General features: G+C 48.2%; 1 protein-coding gene across 3 annotated transcripts; it reads right to left on the bottom strand.

The window, feature by feature from the left end:
• Positions 1–16: 16 nt before the first annotated feature.
• Positions 17–27,978, bottom strand: LOC144165305 (chymotrypsinogen B-like). 3 transcript variants are annotated; one of them, XM_077695422.1, is made up of 6 exons: positions 27,774–27,978; positions 24,369–24,561; positions 16,830–16,959; positions 7,076–7,214; positions 4,510–4,649; positions 17–365 (listed from the first exon to the last, which is right to left on the bottom strand). In XM_077695422.1, the coding sequence occupies exons 1-6, from the start codon at positions 27,850–27,852 to the stop codon at positions 156–158; spliced, it is 891 nt and encodes a 296-aa protein (XP_077551548.1). In that variant the 5' UTR covers positions 27,853–27,978; the 3' UTR covers positions 17–155. The 3 variants fall into 3 exon arrangements, with proteins under 3 accessions (XP_077551548.1, XP_077551549.1, XP_077551547.1); XM_077695423.1 differs by having other exon boundaries at positions 24,369–24,640; positions 27,774–27,921; XM_077695421.1 differs by lacking the exon at positions 27,774–27,978 and adding an exon at positions 27,529–27,593 and having other exon boundaries at positions 24,369–24,629.

Raw genomic sequence — 27,978 nt, 5'->3', positions numbered from 1 at the left:
CGAAGAAGAAGCAAAGTGACAACCTCGTAGTTTGCATTTATTGGGTGTACACCTTTCTATTCCTCAAGTCTCGGCCGTCTGATAACGTCAAGATAAATTTACTGGGGCAAGTTATAGAAGGCAGCTCTAATACAAACAGAAATAAACACATGACCTTAACGTCCACTGCCACAAAGTCGACGGAAGTGTGCGCGGTCAGTGGCATCCAGGTACGGCTGAATAAATTCTTCCATGTAGCGGGAAACCTTTGTAGTGATGAGCGGCAAGTGCTCGAAGTCACTCTGATGCGGACCGTCAGACACAATGCCGTACACCACCCAGTAGTTCGGAGCGCAAAAACCCACCACAGGGCTGCCGGTGTCACCCTGCGTACATGTTGCAAGTATTTCAGGTAAGACAGCGTGCACGTGTGCAGTACAGCTGAATTAGGTAAAAAAAAAACTGTTTAGCACGCCTTCCGAAAGGAAGTTCAGAGAAGCTGGAAAGCTTTCTAACATCAAAAGTGCATCAAACGTGCATGAAAGCCGTCGCTAAAAGTGCGTCCAATCGATCGTCAAACCTTCAAACAACCAAATCTCAAGCGAAGAGCGAGCCAATTTACATGATTTTTCGCGCACCAGTAAAACGCGTCTACGAATGATCGAAACATATACCAATACTTGGTTTATGAGACAATGGTATGCTATTGTACTCTTCATCATGAGGGGTGCGCGTATTGTCCTATCTAGAGCCGTCCCTTTTCGCAATTTTCGAGTAACCATTTTCACCCAGTGGAAGACCGGTTTCACGCACGCGCCGTGTTTCCAGAGATTTGATCAGATCTTTTTGATCGACAAGCTGGTATATGAAAAAAATGCATTAGTTTTTTTTCGCAGGGCAACATCAACCCCACTAAGAATCTGGCCTTTGCCCTTCGTCACGGGTGGCTGCACAAAAAAATTAAGGAACATCTCGATGTTCTAGCACTTTTCCGGAACTGTATAGACACGCATGGCTGCATGCAGGCGAGAAGAGGAGAAACAGAGGTTTAGTAACCACTAGAAGAGCTATTTTAAGGAAAGCAGAAAACGGTCTAGGCATACGTTTCCCGCGAACCATGTTGTAGTAAACGTGAAAGACTGTGCGTTGAACTTCGAGTAAGTACTCAGGTCCTTGTGCTCATTTCAATTGCATAAAGACGGGGTTGCTTGTCGTATATACCAAACGCCCATCAATCCCCCATTTCCACCGTAAAGCTTATAAGCTGTTTACCCACAGCGAGGTCGCTATCCTTAGTTTTGCTTGACGGATAAGTTTAGGACCTGTTCACTTTGCTTAACAGCATGTTGTGACGGGGAAGCAAGCGATGGGGAGTGGTATATTTTGGCAGTCGGGAGCACGCGATCACCAACCACGTCACCCGCATCACCTTCCTCTTTGGTCGGTCAAATCGGCGGACATGTTGAGGCATTCTCCTCGTCACCTGGAGTTGCAGCGCATGGCCCAGATGTATCGTCGCATAACCGAGACGTATCGCAAATCCCGTCGCAACAGCGAATGTGGCAGTATGAACAAGCAACCGCACGCGGGGATGGACCTAGCGCTTTAAGCGCGAAGCAGTGTCTTCTTTCAGGGGTAGGGCATCAAGAAGTGCTAGGGACTGTAGACAGATGAAAGCTCCTCCGAGTGTTGTGTTACCTCACACCGCCAACGCGCGACCCCATTTTTCATCCGCCGCAAAGGCGGTGTATTAGGGGCGAAGCACCTTAGGGGCTCGGGCTGCGGGCGTCTCAAGTAGTTACGGTACTAAAACACCGTGACACTTGTCTTGCAACACCTATAGCGCTAGAACGTACGGCAACTAAAAGAACACACCAGGGCACTCGTTTTTCAACGGCTCATACTATAATGTTTGGGGAGAAAACGCGTACTAAAAGAATACACCGAGACACTCATTTTTCGAGGCCTCGCGCTTGAACGTTTCATATCCATGGACAAAAACGCGTACTGAAAGGGACCCCGGGACAGTCGTTTGTTTCCCAACACCTCGCGCTACTTAGCATACTTCTTAGCATGCTGCGGCGTGTGACACGAAGGCAACTTACGGCCAGTCTGTCTCTCATTTCATTGCTTAAATCTGGTTCAACACAAGACACGGCGCCGCCGCCTCAGCAAGCGCGCGATTGCTTTCCCCACCGGCGCTTCTCCGGCGCCCAGTGAGCTCACGCCGTGTGGCGAGAGAGAAACTTACAATCTTTGAAAACACGTATACACTGCACGCTTCGCCCGTCCCCAGTTTTTCCGTTAGTTGAAATGGCCCGGCATTTTTTTGTTACGCAGGCGTGTTTTTGTCATGTGCTAAGAGGCAGAACCATGAATTAAATCTTGCATTGTATAAGACGTAGGGGGCCCATTGAAATAGATGCGTAATTATGGCTTGTATTGAATGGCTTAAGCTCGGTCAGGGATTGCGAGCCAGTGTAGGGGCTATTACTCAGATACTGATATGTAGCCTCAATGTCAACAATCTTAAAACTGTTTGCTGCTCTTCTTCGAAATAACCCCGAATGAGTGAATTTGTTGGCTGCGACTTCCGAGTAGTGCAATAGTCTTATTTAGTCACTGTGGGTCAAAGGAATATCCGCCTTATATACAAGATTGTTGACCATGATGCCGAGATTTGTAGTTTTTTTGCCGTGGTATTGCCACTATACTGAGCTTTACGATCACGGACACTGCACACTAAACGACGTGCGCATGAGGGTGCAGTTTGTTTTAACAAGTTCGTAAGAAAAAAAATGCAAAGTGATACGTAGGACTGCTTAGAGTGCGTAATAGGAGTGCATTACATTTTAGTTTAGGAAATCCGATGATGAAGGCATTGTAACTTCATAAAATCATAACTTGTCGCCGAGGGTACATTTAAATAGACACAGTACCGATGTATTGTGTTCGCTCATTATCATCACTCTCATCAATTCCCGTTGACTTCATGTCTTCTCTCTGGTTAAGTAATGGGACGGCTTGGGCTATCTCCGTCGTTCGCTCTACATATACGCTGTCAGCGTAAACGTCCTTTTTTACTTGCGTAATTAGCACGCATGAATTATTCCTGTAGGCCTCAGTAGATATGTAGAAAATTGAATAATTATCTATTTAGTGGCGGCAGTAAGCAGATATGTTTGTATTGAAAAGTTAGACGTAATCGTGCTTCCACACAGTTTCCTTTGGCAGAATTCTTCCATCGCATCCGTACTTCGAGATACTGAACTGCAAAATTAAATTGCCGTTCGCCAGACTACGCATGCAAGGTAATGAGGACCGGGGCAATGCACCTCGCTTCTGTGGCGTTCCTACCATCATTACAGGCAGCTCGGTTCCGTGTTTCGATATCGGTTCCGAGTGCTGCAGTTTGCGATTAGGCAAGCCAAGACTGAAAGGGTGCCAGTTATCACTTTTGCATGTACCGCACCCCGTTGTGGAGGCATAGACCCCGTTGTGAAGGTCTGCTGTGTAGAAAACACCGTACACAGCAGACACGCCACAAAAGGGTCAAGCTTTGCCCCGGTCCTAATTGTGTTGCATGCGCAGTCTTGGGGAGGGCAATTTAACGTCGCACTTCGATATCTTCGATTACGAATGTGATTAAAGAATTCTTCCAAAGGAAACCATGTAGAAACACGATTGGGTCCAACTTTTTTGTACAAACTAGCCTGCTCACTGTAGCAACTAAACAGTTAATTATTCAATTTAAGTTAATTAAGCCGCCAACATTATAAATACGACCCCATTCTGTGTCCCCCTGGGTGAATAAGCTTACTTTAAGGGTTGTCTCCACGTAGATCTAAGCGCCCAATTAAAAAAGAGTGGCCGAATTAAGTTTTATTACCCTGTATGGATGACCACGACTTCCGCTCTACCTTCCCTCGCATGCAATCTATCGTGAGATACAGAAGTGGACCTACGCTCGGTTTTTGCGTAAACTCTGCGCCTGAAAATTTAGTCACCCCTTTTCTGTGGCAGGGGGGTGAGGCCTCCTCTGCCCTCTCCCCCTCTCATCTGCCGACGAATACGCCACTGGTGTACGAACCTCCGTCTTGCGCACCTCGGTCCTGAACCCCGGTACATGTCGAGCAGAAGGGGACCTACGTTTTATTCTCAAGAAACTTTTCCGGCTGAAAATTTTCTGACCACATTCCAGTCGGGCTGGGTGTGGCTATAGCCTCGTAACCTCCCTTAGGATACGCACTGGTGCGGATACGAAAAACAACTTGAGGTTACCTGCAAAGGAAACTGTTGTTACATGAACCACGTGCCCGCAAAAGTTTTCTCCTGAAGATGTGGGGATTTATGTCAGGTTTCTGTCAATGTTTCTATCGTGACTTCACGTTTCTATCGACAAAAACAGCTGCCACAGCCCTAAAACTACAGTGTTAACTGGCGCCTAGACCGCCAACGCCGTAAAAACTTGGGGGGCTCGATGGGCGCAGGCTTCATTTTTTGTGCACACGGGAGTCTGATGGCACTTACAAAAAGTGAGGGCACCTCTTGCACTGTGCTGCATAGGATTGTTGGATCTGCAGTCTTGTTGAAGTAATCTAAGCAGCGGCTGTTCGCTATAGAATGTGTTGTCATCTGCTTCAGCGTTTTGGCCCGGGAACAGTTGGAACCTGCAAAATTGGGTAAGTCTTCAATATTCAACAGTAATTTTGTTCAAACAGAAAGCAGTGCTGAAAACAGGACAAGGGGAAGACAAGGCTTGCATGAGAGAGATATTCGAAGCCTGAGTCATACACCAAAAGGGAAAAGAATTGCATCAACAGTCCTTCGTTGGAGTTAATGTAAAAGGAGATTAGCTGTCACTATATAATAATAGTACTGCTAATATTTTTCGTATACGTTCTTTCTAATACACTTGTTTAAAACGCCGCTTTCATTTGAATAAATTTTTAGTTGGCATTCAGCGCTGCAATTTGTCCTGTATTTGGCGTTGTTTTTCTCTTTAAGCATTATGTCCCAACTGGCCAGCGTTACCCCACTTTTACAGTAATTTTGTAATGACCATCGGAATGGTAAATACATTGATATTGAAATAATAATTTACCCATCCTCCATCGTCAAAACTTAACCTATGATGCTAGGAACACCGAAGAAAAAACTTAAAATTGTCGCGAACGTGAAAATTTATGATTAACCAAATACACAAAAGTTCGGGATGTGTTTTATTTGTACGGCAAGGAACAATATTCAGATACCTAGTTGTTCTTTTTTGGCTTTTGTGTACGTAATACTCCGCGAACGCTGGCCGCCCTGCTCGGGCATCGTCCAAAAAGAAGTGAATATATTTCACTCGCTGTACTCCGCGCAACTTCGAACTTTGCTGACATACCTAGCGCATTTATCGTCTGGCTCGTTTGGTCGCATCGTGTTTGTTTGCCTTCTTACTCATTTCCGCATTTTGCACTCTTATCATTCCAAAATGAAAGTCCAAATTCTGCCCCACTTGCGTGTAAATAATACAATAGCATAAAGTGTGACGTATTGGCTCTCTTAGCGTAATAAAAAACTTTGGGAATTTGGCAACGCGGGCAATGCCCAACTCAAAACTACCGCACAGACGCAGCGTTTATTCGGTTTTCGCACTGGTCTCATGGCTGAACATATGAAAACTCAAATAGATATTTCGCTTTTCCTCACGTAGCCTGAAATACACTTGTATAATGGGCATATGAAGGGACCTATAAGTGTGACGTGGGAGGGACGCTGAGGGCTCGCTGTAATTGCCTCGAGCACTGCTTACTGCTTCACGTTACACGCTAATATGCGGCTTACGACACAAAATACGCCTTATTTTACTGGTTAACGGTGGGCTGCTGCCGCTGCCGCAAGGGCAAATAAAATTCGAACAAAGTGATAATACCTGGTAGGGAACGATGGTAAGCCTATAAGAAAGGACGATGTTTCGAGTCATATTTCTGTGCCATACAGCGAAACCGTATTTGAGCTAATTGTCTCAGCTCTGATACACTAAATGCGAACAGGGCATTCATTACAAGGAAGTTAATCTATGTCTACTTTACTCGGATAATTGAGGTTAGGGGCAGTGGCTCAACTTAAGGTGTTGCGCCTTGTGTCGCTATTCCGTTTTATCAGTATTCATAAATCTATTGTTGTGGTCACATAGAAGCCAGTTGTCTTAGGTGTGAAGCAAGAAATGTGCACAGGGCAGTCAAATCCAAACTTAGGCGACGGTATGAAAAAAGCGTCAGATGTGCAGCTCCCCCTCAAAGAAACAGTCGGCAAGAAAAATATCCCCCATCAGTGGTTCCTGCGGGGGTCACACATTGCTGAAGCGTCTAGAATATTACGGACACCAGGCACACAAAGGAATTACTTGTCACACAACAAGGACAGGCGTGAGATAAGGCAGGTGGAGCAGCTACACTAAACGGATTGATTTAGCTGGCCCAATGAAGACGAAGAAATTAAAACGAATAAAAATACTCACACCTGATGTAGCAGCTAAACGAAGATTCGACAAGTATAGCCAAGGGAAACCAACTGATTTCGCTTTCAAACACCTAAGCAGACCTAAATGCCCGTGGAAGTTTTGTTTTGTTCAGGGCATAAAAGGAAGACTAAACGTTATTCATTCGCATCTTGCCGGCCTTTTTTTGTAAGGTGTCTGTTCGTAGTTGTCAACTCTTGTGATGCTTGAGTTCTGCTGATTGAAGGGAGGCAATTTTTTAATAATTGCGGAGGTTAATTAACCCGAAATCGTCAGTTAGTGCGTGGTTGGCATGTTTTGTACCCGTTGCCTCGTCCATACATGCTGTTTCATTCAATAAATTTTACATAACTATTAGGGGACGTCATTAGAGATATTATTTCTTAGAAGTGAGCTTATGCCGATAGTTTTTTGTCTTCCTGACCTACACGGATCCGTTTCAGAAAGTGCTTACATCGTTGTGAATTTCGGAAGAGCAATACACATTTGCTACGTTGAGAAGCGTACGACTCCTTTGAATAATACGAAGGCGTAAACCGAAGCAGCTGCGCAGTTTATTTTAATGTTCCAGGGCTGAAATGAACTCACAGTGCGGTGCGCTTCCCCATCCAGTTGTGAAGAGCTGCGAGTTGTCAGGAATCTCCTCATCGTTTCCAGGTAGGCATACGGGTTGAACTGTGCGACTGAAGGAGGCCTCCTCTTTCAGTTTTAGCATGCCTATGTCATACTGAAAGAGATAAAATGAAAGCAAATACGTATACCCCTTATTTTGTATTCAAGAGAAGAATCAATCGCTGGTACCTTTTTAGAAAACTTTGATATAAAACTGAAAAATACCGGGAGATCAGTGGATGAGATGGTTGCTCATACTGGTCTGACTTCTTGACATGCCAGAAAGTTGAAGAGGAAGGAGTATCTTACGTCGATCGTGGTTCGACCTAATCACGTTTTATTGATCTAGGTCTGCGGCCCTTATTCGGTGAACTTGTGATTATGAGAACCGAGTAATTTTATTATTATTTGCAGTGTGGTTTTTGAATAATCAGTTGGGGAAACGCCCCGCATCAACGTCACACCTTAAATAGACTGGCTGCAAAGTACAGGAACACACCGACATCGTTTCTTCGCAGAAATGAGCAGAACATCACAAGAATATCAGGAAGATAAGCGGGCTTGTCTGGAGACAATTACTTGTAAAGTGTTAAAACAGCCTGGTGTAAACCCAGGTTCGAACATTTTAGTGTCAGTGTAAGTCCCAAGCGATGTGACAATCTTCGGCGCTATCCTGCTTTCTTCGTCGTATTTTGCAAAACCCTGAACATTTAAAGTGTTTCATGCATTCTTTCACGCATTTTCAATCGGCCCGTAATCAATTCCATAAAAATGTTTCGGTAATTTGCGTATTTGGCACAAATGAGTTTATAAAAAGCTACCGAGCGGCAGGACACCCGTGGCATGATAGAAAGCTATGCGATAATTATTTTAACGTTTTCAGATTCAAGCTTGAAGAATAAAATCTGAGGAGGAACAATGCCGGGTCAATTTACCGACCAACTCATTATTTAGAAATTTCCAGTCGATGGCTGCCGTCAACAGCTGGTGCGCAGCCTTCCACAAGTATGGTGGGCGTACTGGTTCCTATTAGTGACTCGCGCTCAGTATAATTTTTGGGAAACTGAATAGCCTCGGAACAATAACCTTATCAACATTTCTCGATGAGTAACGATATCAAATCGCACTTTCACTGACCAAGGTGGCGCTGCGATCGTCAAGGTCAGCGGACGTGCCTCACATCGGCTTCTGCTTAAACGACAATTACTGAAGCGTCAATAAACTGGTATCGTTGCGACATTAGTACCAGATGATCCGGGAAGGTACCGCGCACACGCTGATAGCAAGTATAACCAAGTGGTACGTGAATTTCGGACTTTTTTGCCGATTTGCTCGGAGCCGGGGCAGCACCCCGCGCCAAGCCTAACCACTCGTCGGGCCATTAGGCCTAGCGAGCCGAGGCACGGCTGATGCAATGAAACGGCCACGTCGCCTGACCTGTCACCGACCCCTAGTTCTGACGACATGGGCCGGATGTGCGTCGAGGTTAACGGCGAGGACATGGCAGGGGAAGACGACGCGGCTGCAGCGGATTGGACGGAAGTCGTTCGCCGCTCCAAAAAAGCCGAGGAAGGACAGCGTGCCGGTGACTACGCACCAACCGCGCCCGAGGACGAAGACGTTCGCCAAGAAGGCAGCAGCTACGGCCACGATGGCGGCAAGAATGCCCGACGTACTGCCGAAAGAAGATACCAAGATCGTCGTGCAGGCGCGGGGCGGCTTGTGTATTGCGAAAACACCCATCGCAGTCATGGCGGCGGCGGTCACCGCGGAGGCCAATATCCCGGGAAAAGAAGCGGCGGGCGACACATTCCTGCCAAACAACGAGCAGAATATCATGGTCGTGAGTACCCCTGATCTTTCTCGGGCGCGCAAGTATGACAGGATTCAGGAGATAAAAATCGGAGAACAGATGCACGAGGTGGGAGCGTACATGACGGTTCCCGACAGTGGGGTGAACAGAGTAATACGAGGGGTGCCAACGGAGCACAGGCCAACAGAAATTGACAAAAGCGTTGTTACCAAGAGAAACCCGACGGCGGTAGGAGCGAAATGAATTAGGACCTCGACCACGGTTATCGTGGCCTTCGAGGGGGAAATGTGCCGGATTATGTTTTCTATGGGCCAGCAGTGATGAAGTGTAGCCTCTACCGAAAACACTTCGATGTGCGTGAAACCTGCGGGAAAGTTGGACACAGAAAGGATGTATGTCCGACGCCGAAAGTTGGGGTGTGCTTCGGCTGCGGGGCAAACAACCCCGGCGAAGGCCTCGCCGAGGTTTGCAAACCAAAATGCAGACTTCGCGATGGCCAGCACACCACGGGCGGCAAGGACTGTAAAAATAAATTTAAGACGACGTACATCGCCAAAAAGAGGTGATGGGAGAGGAAAATGGCTGAACAGGAAAGGACGATGCAAGAACAAGAGAACCTTGCACCGCGCAGCTTCCCGGTGCTGGGGAATGGCGATGGGGCAAAAAGTCAAGAGTGGACGTCACAGTCGCAAAGCCGTTCAGCGGGAAAGGTTATCAGTGGGAGCAACAGCCGAGCGGCGAGCAAAGGACGTTCTAAATCACGGGAAAGAGTGAGCTCGGTTCAGATTGCCGGGGGCAACGGTGGCGGGAAAGGAAAGGTCGAGATACAGTCACGCGCATCGAGTGCGGCTAGCAGCTGGAGCGCCAATAGTAGCGCCGAGAGCGAGGCAATCACGACGATGCGGGAGATGATCGAAGTGCTCCGCAAGGAGAATGCGCAGCTGCGCGCGGCAACCGAAAGGAACAACAGACCGATGGAGGAACTCAAGAAACTCATCAGAGCTAACGCCCGTCACCAGCAAGCGCAGCAGCCGCCGGCGCAGCAACAGCCGCAAGAAAAGCCAGAAGAGGAGGTCAAGCTAACCGCGAGGCAATAAACAACGTCCTCGGAGCCGGCACTGAAGAAAAGGGTGGCCGAAAACCTCCGCGAAAGCAAGCTTGCTGAGCGAATAGACAAGCTAGAAGGCAACGTGACGCAGCTGACGGCTCGTGTAACGAGCGTAGAACAGACGCGCCAAAGCATCTCGGAAGTAGTACACCAGACCGCCGCGGTGGTTCGTCAACTAACGGAACAAATGAACAACATCCAAGCATGGATCGGAACTCAAATAAGACAGTGAGAACAACGGCGAAGAGCCACACGGCGTGGCACTGGAATTGCAACGGGTTCGCAAGCAAAAAGGCGGTCTTGCAGCAGCACATAGAACAGTTGGCGAGGAAACCAAACATACTAATGATCCAAGAAACCCTCGTAGAAGAGACCAGACTTTCCGGGTACAGGACGCACGCCAGCCCGCCCAGCCGAGCCGCCAGCGGCAAGGGACGTGGCGTCTGCACCCTGGTGAGGAAGGGACTCAACTGCGTGGAGAGGGAAGGCATCAAGAACTCACTGATCGAACACACGGTGATCGAAGTAATAACTAGAAGGAAGAGAAAAGCACATTTTTCGTGAACGTTTACAGCAGCCCAGCGCACAACAAACAAAAATTCAAGTCAATCCTACACAAGGCTTGCAAGACCGCCGGAAGCAAAGACAACCTAGTCATCTGCGGCGACTTCAATGCTCCGTGCCAGGCCTGGGGCTGCGCCAAGACGTCCGCCAAGGGACGCGATCTCCTGACCGACGCCGCAGATGCGGGCCTCACCCTCGTAAAGGACCCGGCGCACCCGAGTGGACCAACACCGGCGAAGACCTGGGCAGCGATCACTTTATTATTGAGGTGACGGCGCCACTCAGGGGGACATCGGAAGAAAAGCGGGTCCACAAAATCACGGACTGGGACCTCTACCGAAGCCTGTTACCGGCCGAGGAAGAGGAGATCTGGGACGTGGACGAGTGGACAAACAAAATTTTAGAGAAAGTTGCGGGGGCAACCAAGGAAATCGAGACCGGGGAGGAGATAGACAGAATTGACAGCCGCCTACCCCATTTGCTGGAGGCGAAAAGATCAATTCAGGAACGGTGGCGAAAACAACGCACCAACCGCAGACTGCGAAAAAGAGTGGCCGAGCTGAATCGCACTATCGAAAAGCATTGCCGCACGCTTTGCCGGCAGCAGTGGTACGAGACGTGCAATGCAGCTGATGACCAAATGCACAGCGGAAGAACATAGGCCATGCTCCGGCACTTGCTCGACGAAATGATAACGAAATCACACCAGAGGGACAGCCTAGCCAAGATCCTAAACAAGGCTCTGCGCGAGCTAGGAGAAGAGGAAGTGCGCAACCGAATTAACAAGTAACTGTCAGCAAGCCCCGAGGAGTCGCACTCAGACTATCGGGGAGTGGCAAACGAACAATTAGACAGGCACATCGAGGTCTGCGAGGTGCGGGAGCGTTGCATGAGCTCAACTGCTGATCAGATGCGGGCCCGGACAAGATCACCAACAAAGCACTCAAGAACCTCAACGAGGCGGCGATTGCGAGCCTGACAGCCCTCTTCAACAAATACTGGAGGGAGGGCAGGTTACCCAAAATGTGGAGCGCAGCAAAAACCATCCCCATTTTAAAACCGGGGAAGACGCTGAGCATTGAGAACCTCCGCCCCATCTCCTTGACCTCGTGCGTCGGGAAGGCGCTGGAGCACGTCTTGATGAACGGCTGGCAAAAGTATTTGGAATACAATGACTTGTTCCCGGAGTCGATGATCGGCTTCAGGATCAAGTTGAGCACACAGGACGCAATGATACAGCTCGAGGCTGAAATCATCGACGACAAGACCAAGACGCGTGACAACAAGGCCATCCTGGGGCTAGACCTGCTGAGTGCGTTCGACAAAGTCAAGCACGCGGCGGTTTTGGCCCAAATATGCGAGTTGAACATGGGAGTCCAGACGTACAACTACGTGCGCGAGTCAAAACGCACGACAGAAATTCACGTCGGCGACATCACGCTCGAAGAGAAGAAGCTCGGCAGCATAGGGACCCCACAGGGCTCGGTGATCTCACCGCTGCTCTTCAAACTGGTGATGATCGGGGTCGCCCGGCGCCTGAAGCCCCTGGCGGATGTGCGCCACACCATCTATGCCGATGACATCACGTTGTGGGTCGCGGGTGGCAGCAACGGGCACATAGAGTCGACATTACAGCAAGCAGTGGAAACCATCGAGAGCCAACTTGACGGATCAGGACGGGTATGCTCCCCGAGCAAGTCAGAACTCTTGGTGCTCCCACCCAAGGGCGCAAGAAGGATGACGGCGGAAGAGGAAGCTGCGGCAAAAGACAAAATCGCCATTCGAACCAGCAACGGACAGGTGATCCCGGAGGTCGGGAAGATCCGAGTGCTGGGCATGTTATTCGATAATCGTAGCACGAACAGCGAAACCATCAATCGCCTTTCGGCTAAGGTCACCGCGGTCACACGCCTCATAAAGAGGGTCGCCAACAGAAAGGCTGGCATGCGGGAGGACAGCCTGCTACGGCTAGTTCAATCGTTCGTCATGAGCCACGTGGCGTACGTCGCCGCCTTCCATAACTGGCGGTTAGACGAACGAAAGAAGATCAACGCGATGATACGGAAAGCCCACAAGGCCGCACTCGGACTTCTCGATGGCACGAGCACCGAGAAGTTGCTGGCCTTCGGCGTGCACAAGACGCTCGAGGAGATCGGAGAAGCACAGCGAGCCGCCCAAATCGATAGGCTCAGGGAAACCAAGACGGGCAGGGTCATCCTCGCCAGACTGGGTCTCGACCCCGGCATGAGAGAGGAAGAGCTATGCTGGCAAGAAGAGGTACCCGAAAGCATCAAGAGGGGAATGTGGGTCTACCCCGTTCCAAAGAACATGGACCCTGAACACAACAAAGAACTGCGGTAGGCTCGAGCCAAGGCCATGGTCGAGCTGCACGCCGAGATGCCGTGCACGAGGTACATGGACGCGGCAGAGTATCGAGGTGTAGGGGTTCCAGGCACCAGCGACGCAGGATGTGTCTAACGCGGAGGGAGCGGCGGTTCCGAGAAGTGGGAATGAATGTCTTTATAACAGCCAGCTCGTTAAGAGCAAGCGGTCTCTGGGTCACGCCGCTCGCGGGAGGACACATTGTCTGGGGTCGCAGCTGCGGTGTCGCGTTGTTTTGGTTGGAGTGCGTGGTGTAGCCGTGGGAAAACATTGATAGCCTGGCGACTCAAATGGCATTTCGGGGGCATGGCGGCAGCTGGCTCGGGGCCCACCGTGGTTTCCATTAGCAGGTTGTAAAACCATTTGGTCCGTCGAGCGGCTGGAGACGGGGAGCGTGGAGCTGTCAACTGTGGTTAGAGAGTGGCCGATTTATGGCGATAACTTTCCTTGTGTTGGCCCGTGCGCTCGCGGAGTGGAGGCGTGCGAGGGTGCGCGCGTTACGGCCCGGGATGGGCGCGGCAGAGGTGACGTCTGAGCCGGCCGCCGAGTCCTTTTGTCCCTACGCGCTGCTTCTGGCCCACGGTCCAATTAATAGGGCATCGCCTGTCAACGGCGGAGAATCTTGGGGACGCGCCGGGTCGTTAAGACGGATGTTTATGGGTTTCAGCTTGCTTGGGTGGCTGTCCGGTCTTGGACGACAATCGTGGGAATGGGCGGTGCAGGCCGCATTCGTAGAGGCTTGTTCACGGCCGCTTGCACGTGTCTCAGTGGGTTTCTGAGTGTTTGTTGTGTTTGTTGGTTTGCTTTTGATATTTTCATTCTTCCTGTTGTGAGAGAGGGTGACCGATGTCTCAGGGTTACGGAGGGCGTTGCCCACCGCCGTTTAAACCCGGATGTGGTAACACGCCCAATCAGATCGCCAAGGGATGCTCATTGGCCTGTGTATTGGGGGTGGAGACTAGCTGACCCATTAAAACCACGAGACACGAGGTCTCGAGGTCGAATCCTCAGGGTTTTAATGTGCTATGCACGGCCAGCGTATTGCCGGGCTAGCCAGGTCATGCTAAAGAGGATCTCACCACTTGGGTATTCTTCGGTCAGGGTCCATCGCTGACGGGGGTGCCGCGTGCACAAAGTCTTAGCTGACCAGGAATCCCACTTCATTTCTTTGTCTACTTCAGTTTGTAAATATCCTGTATATGTCTCTCGCTTAAATATACAGTTTGAAAAACCCTTAACAACTCGCATCGTCGTCGTGTCATCAGTGCACCATCAGGCACCAACGCAGACCATCGGAAGTCTTCTACATGCCACAACATCGCCGTATCGAAGCAAGAAATAACGAACCAAACCTTTACTCGAGGCAAGAAGACGTACGCGGCAGTAGTCATCGACGCCAAGACCAGCTCAACAGTCACCGTGGCAAGTGCCCGGGCACGTGAGGTGAGATGTGCCGAAGAGGTGGCTATAGCTTAAGCCATCGCGGACCCAAACAACAGGACCATTCTGTGCGACTCTAAAGGGGCCGTGTGGAACTTCGCCAATGGGAGAGTGTGTAGTGGAGCAGTGCGGTTGCTCGCCTCGCTGGACTTCGCGAACAGGCACGTGACAGTGACGTGGTTTCCCGCACACGCGAGGAACGAGGGGTCAGAACAATACCTGAACCACAATGAGATGGCGAACTCTACCGCGCGAGTGTTAACGGGCCGCGCGGCCGGAGCGAACCCGTCTGCAGAACTGTGAGGGGAAACCAAAGATAGGATGGGGACATATAACGAAATCACAACATACCATAGGATGAGGAGAGAAATAGCCTGGCCAGGGAGCAAGCGGTGGTACTAAGACAATTGCAGACGGGTTCCTTACTCACCCCGGTCATCATGAAGCATGTGTGCCCGGAATAATACGAGCACGATACGTGCAAAGTGTGCCGCAGTGCGTGGGCTACGATGGCTCACATCCTGTGAGACTTCTCGGCAAGACCTACAGAAGCGTCAATGGAGACAAAGGTCCCGCCGTGGTACCTGACCGCGGCGCGGAGCAATGACAAGGACGTACAGCTGCAGGCTGTCCAGCAGATCCTGGCGGCACTTGAACAACAGCGCCCGAGCGAAAGCCGAGAGGGCCCGGCCACCCAGCGCGGGCAGGCCGGAGGACCTCGAGAAGAGTAGCGAGGGAGCGGCCTAGTAAAGAGTCCAGCCGGGAAGACGTAGGGCCGCATCGCGGCGCTTCGGTAACGGAGGCCGCCTGCAGGCGATTTTAATAAAGTCTTCACTCACTCACTCACTGACCAAACCTTGGAACCACGTTTCGGCAATCCCAGAAACGTGCTCGTGGGTTTTCTTCCCAGATTCTTTTTAAATAATATACAAAAGCAAGAAGCAAGCATATTGCCGCATGCTCGCCAATCGCGTCAGAGCTAAGCTGGTTCCACAGGCGCACGCCGGTGTTGACGTGACGCACGAACCATCGGTTCTACACCCGGCCACCCTTCGCATGATACCCAAGTGGACTGGGCCGCCACGTGCGACACGGAGGTTGACGAAGACGCTGGGCGCATGGGTTTTGTGTGAGACGCCGAGCAGCGAGCAACGTTACTTTTAAAGACGATAGTCTTTCTTGGGTTACTTAAACCCAGACATTTTGGTCTGTCTGTATGTCTGTATGTATGTCTGTCTGTCTGTCCGTCTGTCTGTCTGTGACTCGATTGAGCCACCCGGCCAAAGCAAAACAATGCCTGCGCAATAGTCTTATATAGTCAGAACTAAATCTACCCGTCTATGCCCGGTATAAGGTTCATACTTGTCAATATTGTTGAAGAAGAACAAGACATTACGCAAATATGAGACAACAAATCAATACAGAAGTGATATTTGCAGTGTTCCTTTACAAAAAATTCAAACATGCTTGACTTTTGTGAAATTAAATACTTCATCAACTGCAGAAAAAGAATTCACTCCGCCGTCGCCTGCTGTCGCCCGCGCCACTATAGCTTCTGGCGCCATTTTAAGAAATCAACCGGCAACAGTTACGCAAGGTTCCACTAGATAGGTTCCACGTTCTTCTTGCAACGCACGTGGAGTAGGGAAACGCGGTTCTATAAACGTTGAAGTAGGGCGCCTCGATTAACGCGCGTCTTCGCCGTACGGCAGCGTTGGCATCGAGACACCCGGCCTGGAGCAGTGGAACGCGGGAAATTTAAAATGATTTAAGCAAACCTTTGGCGTCTTTACCTTGGGAGGAGCGCGACTCAAGAGGAACAACATGAGAGGTGAGCGGGAAAGCGAAGGGAGGCATTTACTTCGCAAAAGCCGATAAAGACTATCATCTTTTGACGACATTTGCAACGAAAGGAGCAGATACGCGGCCATTTTTTTTGTTCTCTTGTCTGCGGGCCCAAGTGCGCCCCAAATAAATCTGTTCCATTAGGCCTATTTGTCTTTGTCTACGTGACAATATCTAGCTTTAGTTTAACGATAGCGCTGGGGGCGACCAGTGTTTATGCTATTGCGAATCCGTTTTACTATTGAAATTATTCACAACCGTTGAAAGTTTAAAATTTAAAATATGGAACATAAAGTTCACTCTACCCGATGCAGGTCATTCTTTGCAAATCACAAAAACTGAGCGGCGAGAAGAACTTCACGAGTTCAGTACCGAAAAACCAAAGTAGTTTTGAAGCGGCTATACAAAACTTAAATTCGGTCCTTAGCGCACTTAAAAGTTAAAATACTGTTCTAAATAGGATCAGATTGTGGTGAGCTCATTCGTATGTGAGAAAACAAGGAAGAATTCTAGATAATATTGTGAGGGTAAGAGTAAACAATCGACCACAAGGACCGCGTTGTTGCATTTATCTTTACCATTTCTTGTCCTATGCGAAATTGTTTGTGCAGGCATATTTCCGATGCCTCGATGACCTGCTCGCCAGGTAGCCTGACGTTGGTGAAATGAGAGCCAAGGTGGACTCGAATCTCACTGGACAGCTTGCCGCTGGAACAGAGAAAAACCAGACGCTATTTGAAAAGGAAACCACAATACATCCTTCTAGTCAAATCAAAACTACAACTATGATCACGAGACCTTTAAAATAAAGTATGGAAATATGCGTGACATTTTCATAACAACATTGCACTCAGAGTTTTGTCGCCGAGCATTTTTGATGGTGGTTATTGAGTTCGACTTCGATGGACATGTTTGACGTGATTATATAGGCAGCGCCAGTTTGCCGCGGCACTCACCGAGTTTGCGTAGCGGCCTGGGAGTGCTGCGGTTTGCGAAATCATGCTCTCAAGCCGCAGGCGTCGAGGCACTGTGTTTTAAGACTTAAGGATGCGAAACTGTCCTCATGTATGAGGTTTCCAGGCTTGCTACCAAACTGCGAGGACGATCTAAAAATATAGTAACTGTCACACGAAAGCTTCTGACAGGTGGGTTGTAGGTTAGGTGTGAAAAAGCAGTTGCAGTTGTAATTAATGCTAATATGTATATCGTAATCACTTGTGAGTGTCGAAATACCGATTTCGGATTCGTTATTTGGATGATAGAAAACGAGCCGTTAGAAGAATTTTTAATAGTGGGAGGTTCTGCGACAAGTGCGTATCAAAACATTGCTCATTCAGCATATTTCTTCTTGGGTTGCTTCACAATAACTACGTGAGTAAAGCTAAGTCCATCTTGAGCTTGCACTTTTAAATTGCATATACAAGCAACGTTGGCATTGGGCCACGAAGCAAGAATAAATCATCTTCACCACCACCACCACCCCCACAACCACCCCCACTATCATCATCATTATCATCAGAATGACTGTGTGCAAAGTAGGACGAAGGCCTCTCCAAAAGATCACCAGCTCCGTCTATTGGTTGCTAGCTGAGTCCCCCCTTTCCCCCAAACTTTCGTAGCTCATACCAACATTGAGCCTTTTCCCAACTCCTGTTGCGTTTACGGTCTACTGGCAGCCACTCCGTTAAACGGATGACCCGTCTGTTGTCCCTCACGCGCATGCCTTGACCTGCCCATGCCCATTTCCTTCGCTGAAGTTGAGCTAGAATGTATTGCACACGACTTTGTTCCATAATTCACAGTGCTATTGTTATTTCTATAGCTCGTTGGGCCGATCTAAGCTTCCTTTCAAGTTGCTTACTGAGACCCCAAGTTGCTGCCCCGTACGTCACTACCGGAAGAACGCATTCAATATATACCAACTTTCTGAGTGACAGAGATGCGACAAGATGAATTTACAACAACATATATACGAGCCAAAACGACCCAGCGCGGAAGGCGTGAGCGAGCGACCACATGACGGCACAATGGAACCCAACGCGGACTACAAAGCTTGGTGGCTGCGCCGGCGAAGGAGAGGGTAATGGCACCTGATGGACGATAAAATAGCGACAATAATTCATTCCGGGAAGTGCAGTGAAGTGGCGATTGCGGCGGCCGCGAAGTTGTTTCTCCCGTGACAGATGCCGCTAGCTTGACCTGGGCCAAATGCTTGTGACGTTGTCCGGCCGCCATAGGAAGCGCCGTTTCCCCTCCTGTCTTGTTCTTGCTCGGTGCCCTAGGGCAGCAGCGTGAAACAACAGCAGCTCTTCAACTGTACTTTAAAACAATATTGAAGTAATTATCTGCTGATGTGTTATTTGTGGGCGTTGATGTAGCTGTATTGTGAAGGTTATCCTGTGCTGTAGTTGCTTAATGGGATAATTGGTGTCCCTCTCTAAAGCAGAACCCGAACATTCGTATGATTGAACATGCTATGCAGGTCATCAACCTTAGATATACCCTTGAAAAAATGAAGCTGCCTCCTTCCCGCTTTTTCAGTTACATCTCACTCATTGTCAGTTTCAGCACTGGCGAGCTACACCAGGGTCCCTCAAGCCCTCAAGTCACTCTCATATACGCTCATTCCAACTCTGAGAGGCCGGGGCGATCTATCGAATTTCCGAGAACTCATACGGACTCAGGACTCATCGTAGGCTCACGACTCTCATGGATTCATTTGGCACAAACGCAAACGGGATGAAAACGCCTATTATTCCAGAACTCATATGCATTGAGAACTCCTATAACTCATAGTTTATGTAAACTCAGAACTCTTGCAACCTCACAAATACGCAGGTTAACACTTCGTAGGTGCTCAGAGGTAATATGGGCTTCGAACTCACACGAGTTCACAAATCACAGGGGGTTCCACAAATACCATAGCTGAATTCATGAGATCAAATTGTTCCGCGGGACCTCGCCAAGGTTCAAAAATTTTACCAGGGCCACCTACAGTTCTGGCTGCAGGTTCCATCAATGCTTGCGTATGTCTTGATTACCAACGTGTCATTCATAAGGATATCACGCACGCACTTCCCTTGATATGAGCCGGGTGTGCATTACTGGGCGGATGCAGCTGAAAGCAAGGATGGGGAAAGAATGGGTATTGGAATTCGAGATGGTAAAAAGATCGACAAAACGGGAAAACAAGAAGGGAGAGTTACACAGGACGAGTACCAAGTGTTCCGGAAAGTGACCCTTCTTGTGTCCCCGTCTTGTCGCGCTTTTTAACATGCCCACGTCGTTTGAGCCACCAGCCCATCTCCCTGCATTGAACGGGCATTCGGCATGGATCCGTGCGCTCACTGGTTCTCCTTCCAATTATACTTTATTTCTGACTTTCGATTGGTTGGGAAACCTCAGCAAGGCATAATGTGCAGTGCTTCCGAAGCGTCGAGGTTTGGCGGCACTCCTTAAGTTTTGGTATTTCCGAAAGCTACTGGTCTTATTGTTCGAATAGCGTGGTTTGTCTAGTCCACAGTGTGTTTCTGCCTTCCTCGCGCACCCTGCTGAGTGGGCAGCAGCTAGGTGCGAACCATTGGCGAAGTACGGCGTGATTACCAGAAAAAGGCTGTACGGGGACAAGAAGAAAAGACTCAGGACGAAGCTGAATTTAGGTGAGGTATGACGTCATTTCGTGTCTGTTCTTTTCGTTCCTATATAGTTACTGTAGTGAAAATATACCAGCAAGCCTAAGTCGCTGTCTTTAAACATATTAGAGCTCTGAGAAGTACTTTTGGGCATTACTCCTTCGGTACTGAAGTGAGTGCACGTAATATAAGAGAATTTGTTTGTCCCACTGACTTTGGAAGTAATTGGAGGAAAATTTTGATTGTGGCGTCACATGTTGTCAAGTATTGGTCCTCGCAGAGATGTCACAGCAGCTTGTGTATGTAGACGTCATATGGATATCAATAAATGAGTGGCAAACGACGCACACCAATTGCAGTTTAACAACAGTGCGAAGTAGCGGGCTAGTAGAACTGAATTGTAGCGCCTATTCGCGAATTCACGACTCAGAGTTCGTGGCGTAGTCTTGCAAGGGAAAAACAACACGTATGGCTTCCGCAAGTACGTGCACGGCGTAACTTTATCTTTCCCTTGTGCTTAGATTTTTCGTTGAAGCGTCTAATGGTGGTTTGTCATCGAGGCAGGGGCGTTCTTTCTGATATACGAATAATCACGAGTGTTTTAAAACGCCACCCGCGACAGCACGCAGATCGCAGTTTGGTGAAACCATATGACGTTCTGATCAAGATTAAAATTTTTTTGGGTGAGATTAACGCTTTGGAGAGGAAAGTTGCGCAATGGTGCTGTGTGAGAAATGCATTTACCTTTGGCAGCATTTATGACCACATAGAGGTAAGTAAGTTTGGTGTAGCCTGGTTTTAGAGCCCACTACAGGGGAAAAGAGCACCGGAGTTTCGATGCGGGCAAATAAATACAGAGCCAATGAGAATAAAAACTGCACAGAATAAAAAATTTACGACGGAAAAGACAAGAAGATGGATTGTGTTATTGCGTTTTTTTTATGCTTACACGTTTTCGCACTGCCGGCAAGCGTGTGCCATGCTGGAACGTTTGCGCTGGTTGTGAGTTGGGTACTGCGGAACAAAAGATAATCTGAAATGATCGCTTAGGAAGGTACAAACGCGTTAAAATTGTGCTAATAGTATTAACAGGTTCTGAAGCAACATCTTGGTGCTGTAGGATTGTATCGTGCGTTTTTAGATGGGAAGCATTTCATGCTCGGGGCTGTGTCCCTCCCTCTATTGTTGCCGTTGTTGTCCGCCGTCCGCACTCTACTGCGCATGCGCGTCTCTTCAGCCCCATCAGCGTTTGGCCTGACGTCAGCGCAGTCCACTATAAATAAAAGAAATAGTTAGGCGGCGCCCGGTTGCGATCCCACGACTCTCTAGCCGCAACGGGAGGTACGTGGCGCTCTTCCCACTGCGCTACAAACCGAGACGGGAGCATGTGCTACGAACGTGCCTTATGGTCTTCACTCATTCAAACTACGTCAAGAAGCTACTGATACAACGAAGGCACGCGAAGCTGAACGTCAACGGAAACGACGAACTGAAAACTTTAGAGGAGGATGTTGAATTTCCTGTGGGAAAGCTGTGGCGGGAAGTGCCACTCATCGCACTCATCGGTGCACCCAATGCATTCGCATTTCCGCACTGGGGCTCCTCCGGTCCGGCTTCGGTCGGGTTTGGAGGGGCTCCAACACACCCTAAACGCCCTAAACCCTTCGGGGAGGTGGGGGGAGTTTTTTTTTTTCTTGGAGGTTGAACTCAGAGATCGCCTATTGCTCAAGATTCCTATGCCATTAAACGAATCTGTGGCAGTGTACTACGGCTGGCCTTTTTGCTCAAATCACGCGGTGCATAGGAACGTCGTGATAGAGTCAGTTCTAAATTTTTAATTACTTGGATGTGCCCCGTGATTAACTGGGGAACATAGCGAGCATTGATTGGTTGAATACAATCAGGGGAATTACTAAGCTAGACGTAAATGGACACTTGGGGCTAGAGTGAAAGGTGAACAGTTTAGCCGCGCCAGCGGAACGAAGAAAATGACCGGCACAACAGCCTTCGTACACTGCTTGGTGCAGTTCAAGCTTGGGACGCATTTCCACTGGCAACCCATCAATTCTCTATCTCAGACTCCCTTTGGCAAGTGCGTCGGCCTCCCCTTACGCACAGCGACTGCTCGGACACCTGGTTGGGCTTCGCCGCGATTTGAAAAACCTCAGGCACATTTCTTAATAAGCGTTTCAGAGAAACTAGGGATTAAGGGATATCAGGATGTAGCGCCAGGGAAAGCAGAGACGCCCATCAAGCGAGGAAGGGTGACGCGAACGGATTACGCTTGTTTTAGAAACCGTTCTGCGCATAATTTTAAGGAGAACTCACCGGATCACACTCTTACAGGACTTACTAATTCATTACCCAAGGGACGAAAAACCATTGTGCGCCAATACAAAAAGAATTACAGTTGTGTGAAAATGTTCCTAAAGGCCTAGTTCTCTTATTATAAAAATATATGACTTGTGTGGTTCAATAAACGATAAGCGCTGCTGAACAAGAGGACGCAGGTTCGATTCCCGGCCGTGGCCGCCACTTTTCTGATGGAGGCAAAAAGCAAAAACACCCGTGTGTGCGAGACTTCGGCGCACGTTAAAGATCCCCGGATGGTCAAAATTAATCCTGAGCCCTCTACTACGGCGCGCTCAATCTCCTGTGAAGTGTCGGCGCGTTAGACCCAACAATCAATCAATCAATCATCAATAAAAAAGCTCTGGCTTGCTTGACAGTGATGTCCATGCACTGCAAACTAGCTTAATAGAACTAGCTTAATGTCTTTCTTGTTTGTATTTTATTCCAGAAAAGCAGTAATGCTTTTTGAAAATAGGCACATAGGCCGTTAAGAACACTTTCATGGATCCGTAAAACTTTTCGTATTGGTGGACGTTAGTTTTTAAGTCCGCGGGTCCTGAATTAGTCAGCCCCTTATCAAGGAAAAATGCTCCTTCATGTTTTATTACCGAGCAGACCCTGATTACTTCAATGTGGCCGTCTTCCGGAGCAAAAACTTTCCATCTAACTGCCGCGCTGTTTGACACTTATTTCTATTACCATCCGTAGCGACCAGTGAGAACCGCTGGCTGCTTCTCGCAGGATCTTGTGAGAACGTATACTCGTACGTCCGCTTTTCCGCGTGTACTACAAAGAAAACGGGTGCAAGAAATCTTAACGACAAGAATTTTCCCTCCCTCTAGTTTTTTGTGACAGCATTATACCTTTGTAGTTGAAAGGTTGCAATGCGCTGCACCAGCGCTGCACCAGCGGCGCCTTGCTGTGAGGAAAGCAATCGGACTTGATTTTTAACAGGAAGTGAGGGAGTTTGCGTCGGAGTAACTCAATATCACCAGCTGCGAAACTTCCCGTAGGCCCCATGTATGAAAAATCGGTCCTTGGCTGGTCCTCTGCACTCAGGGCAAACAGTAGAAGCCTGGCGCAAGCTGACAAGCCTGCCATCTGCCGACAGGAAGGTGAAGTTGTACGAAAATCATGAAAGAAAAACAGTGGAGACATGTAAGCAAACGAAACCGTATGTAATGTTTCTAAATTTTAAACGCAATCTTTATTTGATTAACTTGTGTTGATAAGTAAATGTTCAGCAAAGTTAAGTTTTGGCCCGCTAGGTTCCGCCACTTGTTCCTCAGCTTCATGGAGGAAAGAAAAGGTTAGGAGAGGCCCTGACGTCACATTTGTGAAGCCGAGTCCCGCCATGACTTGAGCCCACTGAGCCCAGCACTCTATCCCATCATCCTTTGCTATCCCCGGTTTGGTTTGACTAACGTGGCGTCGCCCTGCCCTCCCGCTTCGCAGCGAAAACAGCTTCGTCGCTAATTCCTCGGTGCGATGTCATGTTCTAAGATGTTGATTTCGCCTTCAATTTGCCCATGCTAACCCTCACCCAAAGTTTCAATCAAAAAACGGCCTTCGTTTTTGAGATAGAAGGACGATTTTTCAGCTCTTAAGCTTGGGAAAGTAGCGTTTGTCGTCGTCATAGCAACAGGCTCGCGGGATGGCGAACGCATACGAGTTAAAGCCGCCTCCGACGGCGGAGTTTTCAAACTGGCCTAATCTAAAAACGTTTGTCGTGGCGACTGTACTGGTTTGCAAGCGTTGCGAGGCAGCCACATACCAAGCGCCGTAAAAATTTGTTCGTTCTATTTGCCCAAATTTGGCCGCCGCAGTTGGAAACAAGTAAGCAACACTGTCCATGGGCTCAATAAAAATGACGCCACTTCCTCCACACTTTTTGCAATGCATTGGAATGCTAGGGGCCTCTCCTGAGTTTCTTTCCTCCATGCTCAGCTTCAATGACGAAGCAGGTCTACTCCTACGGCCCGGACGCCGAAGCGGAGTTTCGCAAATGGTTTATGTTTAAGAACGCTGGTATCAACTCCGTTTTCAGCTACAGTGGGCACGATAACAAGGATTATAAAACGCCGACCAAACAACTTTTCTTCGCCCAAGAGAGTTCGAAAGAATGTGTCTCACTGCAAACAATGTGCGGCGGTGAGCACATGCCGTTGGCCGATGAGTATCCCGTCGCAGAAGTGGCTCTGTGAGGGCGCGTTCAGGTGCAGGGCTGCCATCCAGGGCCAGACCCCGTGGTCGGCGTCATGCGGCTCAGCACTGGTGGAGGTCCTTGTACTGTCCGTGGTGATCACAGGGCGGCCGCATTCGCTGGCTGCGCCAACAAGGCGCCCACAGTGCGGGGCTCGTACCCTGATCCATGCTCTCCATTTTGTAGCATGCCTGCAGAATTGCTACAGCATAATTTTGCTAAATTGTCCTATTTGAGCTTGCGTACCAATTGGCACCTGCGCACCTGTTCGCAATAAATGTATGAAACACGATATGTTTGGACGATTGACTCAGTTGTGATAAAAATGGCGACCCTGGATATAATCTGCCACCATAATTCAATGCGTAACAATTACCACGCTCATATAGTAAACAGAACTTTAGTTTTATGAGTGTAAATTCCGTTTTAAATATTTCGGGATGTCTATGCGTCTTTTTACCTGTTTCGACGCAGGGTACCTAATTCACGGCCACTACAGCCTGGAGCTATAATGTTGTCGGTATATATTTCAAAGGCAACACACCGGATTCACGCAAGCGTTTCATCGAACGGCATTGGCAAGAATTTCGACCAAAAGACAGTTACCGAGATTTTTTGAAAGAGATAACCTCCCTGCTTGTTCTGATATTTGCGGGTCACAAACCTTTACTGGGAACTCTATGCAAGGTTAAAAACTTAAATTTAAACTACTAATATGACCCGGACTCCTCAATGAAAAAAAAAACTGCGGAGAAACACGAACAACACAAGAAGAAACATACGACACAGGTATGTTTCTTCTTCTGTTGTGTGTGTTTTTCTGCACAGTTTTTTTTACTAGGAACCAGTAGCAACTCACTCAGTTTGTCCTTCTGACCTTCTAGAGTCTGACTTCGAAGAACGGAGCTCGGTTAATTAGAGATGAGCACTCTGCTTGAGGCGGTAGTGACCCCATTATGCCAGAAAGTAGCCCGCTATTGCTAAAAAGTGTTGAACAGCAGTTTGCGTTTGTTGAAAATCAGCAAAATTTCTAGGTGTCGGGATATAGGAACCTGCAACACAAACACACCACACAGTTTCGATTTTTGATTGTAAAAGGGGTTTGTGGGGCGACATTTTGAATTATATGTGTTACGTATACGAAAAGTAAGAAGATGCCATAATACAAAGCTCGTTTGAGCACGAATTACGCTATGGTATTTAAATAGAACTAAATTGCAGTGCGGGACACCACGCGAAGGTCAAACAAGTCAAACTATCACGCTATACGTCACAACCAGATTGACCTTGGAGGATATGCAATTCATTTTCCACTTCCTCTGAACATTTAACGTACCGTGATGTTTGTGCCCAGTGTATCCCGAATATTTTCGAACAGCGTAATTCAAGTAAAAAAACACCAGTGAGAATAAAATGAAGAGCCTATAATGTAATTTTGTTCAAATTTTTGTTCTTCAGGAAATTACTGTGCTTGCCCTCTTGGAGATTGTCGCTGTTAGGTGAATTGCAGCAGTAAAAATCAGAATGTGTGTTCTTTAGACGTGTAAACCATGTATGTTTAGAAAGTGCTATCGGAACAATGGAGTTGTGTAATTAGGCAAGAGGTAACTTCGTTTAGATAAAAATAAATCATAACATTTTTTTCTGACGCGATTTTTTTGTACGCGTGTAAGACAAAGCATTGGACGTATTGACCGCGCAGTCCATAAAACATTGCTCTCTCTTACGCGTTACCTCAATTGTTATACTAGGGGAATACTGCTTGCATCCTTGCTGCAAACACAAACGGTTGATCGCATATATTTCAACAAGTTAAATTAACCGTCTGAAGTCATTGCCTCCAATAAAGGCAATGGCTCAATCTCTTAGGTACTTCGGATTGGTTCACAGCTGCAGTCCCGTAGCGCAAATGGTTACGCTTGCGAGCACAAAGCCTATTCACTAGGCGAGAATTTTTTGTAATTTGGATGGGACCACTGTGACAATATAATGTGTGGGGTGCCTATGAGCTTTGCCCTGAATTCTCCCAAAATAATGTTAAATGTGCGAAAAAGTGTGGGTTGCAATTCAACGGAGCTTGGGAATTGCAGTAAAGATTGAAGAATTCTAGTAAAACAGTTGACCCCCCAACTTTGCTCATGCACAGTCACAGCCGGGATACTCTGCTCATAAACAGCCTGGACAGATAAGCTATAGGCGCTCCCCGTAAAAGCCTCGATCGGCAGTCAGTAGTGGATCACAGAATAACGGTCATACAGATGGCAATCGGGAAATACTGTGCTTTCTAATTCAGCACTTCGACTGTATTGTGGCACTGTGGCACTCTGCTGTAATGATTATTTTGTAATATATGAAACAATTTATACTGTACATTTTTGTTGCTTGGGTAACATCAAAATTCACCTAAGAGTGGGCAACGCCAATTCTCTGAACAAATGGGGTGAATGCGGTTAACAAATATCCCGTATTGCACTTTCTTCTGTACTGAAACTCATTCCGAAACGTATAAGGAGCAAGCGATAGTGCACAAAGCTCAATAAAAATACATTTTTTCTAACAGTAGCGCGTAAGAGCTTATAGGTTTGTTTTCACCGTGATGGCTGACGATAATAAGAGCGACTTTGGTGGCGTTTGAACTGTAGCGTACGGCTTCTACAGCGGTGTGAAGGCACAGCACCAAATCAATATAGTTGAAAATCAGAGGCGTTTCTCCATCATATCCGTAAAAAAGATAGTCAGAATACTCCCACCCGTGGTCGCAATGCGCGCAGAAACTGCTGTTTTAATAATAAAAAGTTTGAAGTCCTGTAGCCGGGAAGTCAGCACTAAAACTCGCCAAACCGTCATGTGCGGAAATCGCTATGCAGTTACCGACCTTATCTAGCATCAAGCAGGCGCCTCTCATCTTGTGACCTGAGATGCCGGTAATCTTTCGGCATCCATTATCTAAGCACAACGGAACGGAGGACGTAATATTGCCCAATATCCTTGGTTGCACAGCCATATCGCTCGCTTTCGAAAGCCTATTTAGATAGGCAAGCAGCCATTTGCGTAAGCTATGAGGAAGATTTTGTGATAATATGTACATACCATGCGCAAACTCCCCTATTTGATGATCGGTCTAGTGACGCCTCAGACATAACGTAAGCTATAAAGTAGGACATGGCGTTTCTGCAAATTTGTTGGCTGGGGCGTGAGATGACGTCATTGTTTTTACAATATTACGACCACCGCGCAACTGTCTGAACCGGACGTTACGCGTAACCCCTGCAAGTAAAGGTCAGCCCAACGCGTTTACATCAACAAAAGCACGCAATGGCGTAAGTGACGCTTACCAGTTTCTTGCGATGACACAGTCTTACTGCCAAGAAGAGCCACGAAAAGTGTTGCTATCGTCAGTGATAACAAATTCATGACGATGGCCAAGGGCGCTGAACGCTAATGTCAACAAGCCCAATAAGTACGCCGGGGTTGCGGAGCGACTGGGAAACTCAAAGCAACCCCCTGTGCGCGGCTCCTTCGCCTGTGAACTCGTTTCCG

Source organism: Haemaphysalis longicornis, unplaced genomic scaffold, assembly GCF_048455015.1.
Source record: "Haemaphysalis longicornis isolate Haplotype H1 unplaced genomic scaffold, Haemaphysalis longicornis Haplotype H1 scaffold_14, whole genome shotgun sequence".
Classification (NCBI taxonomy): Eukaryota; Metazoa; Arthropoda; class Arachnida; order Ixodida; family Ixodidae; genus Haemaphysalis; species Haemaphysalis longicornis.
The sequence above is the reverse complement of the archived record's forward strand: the minus strand, read 5'-3'. Positions and strand labels throughout refer to the sequence as shown.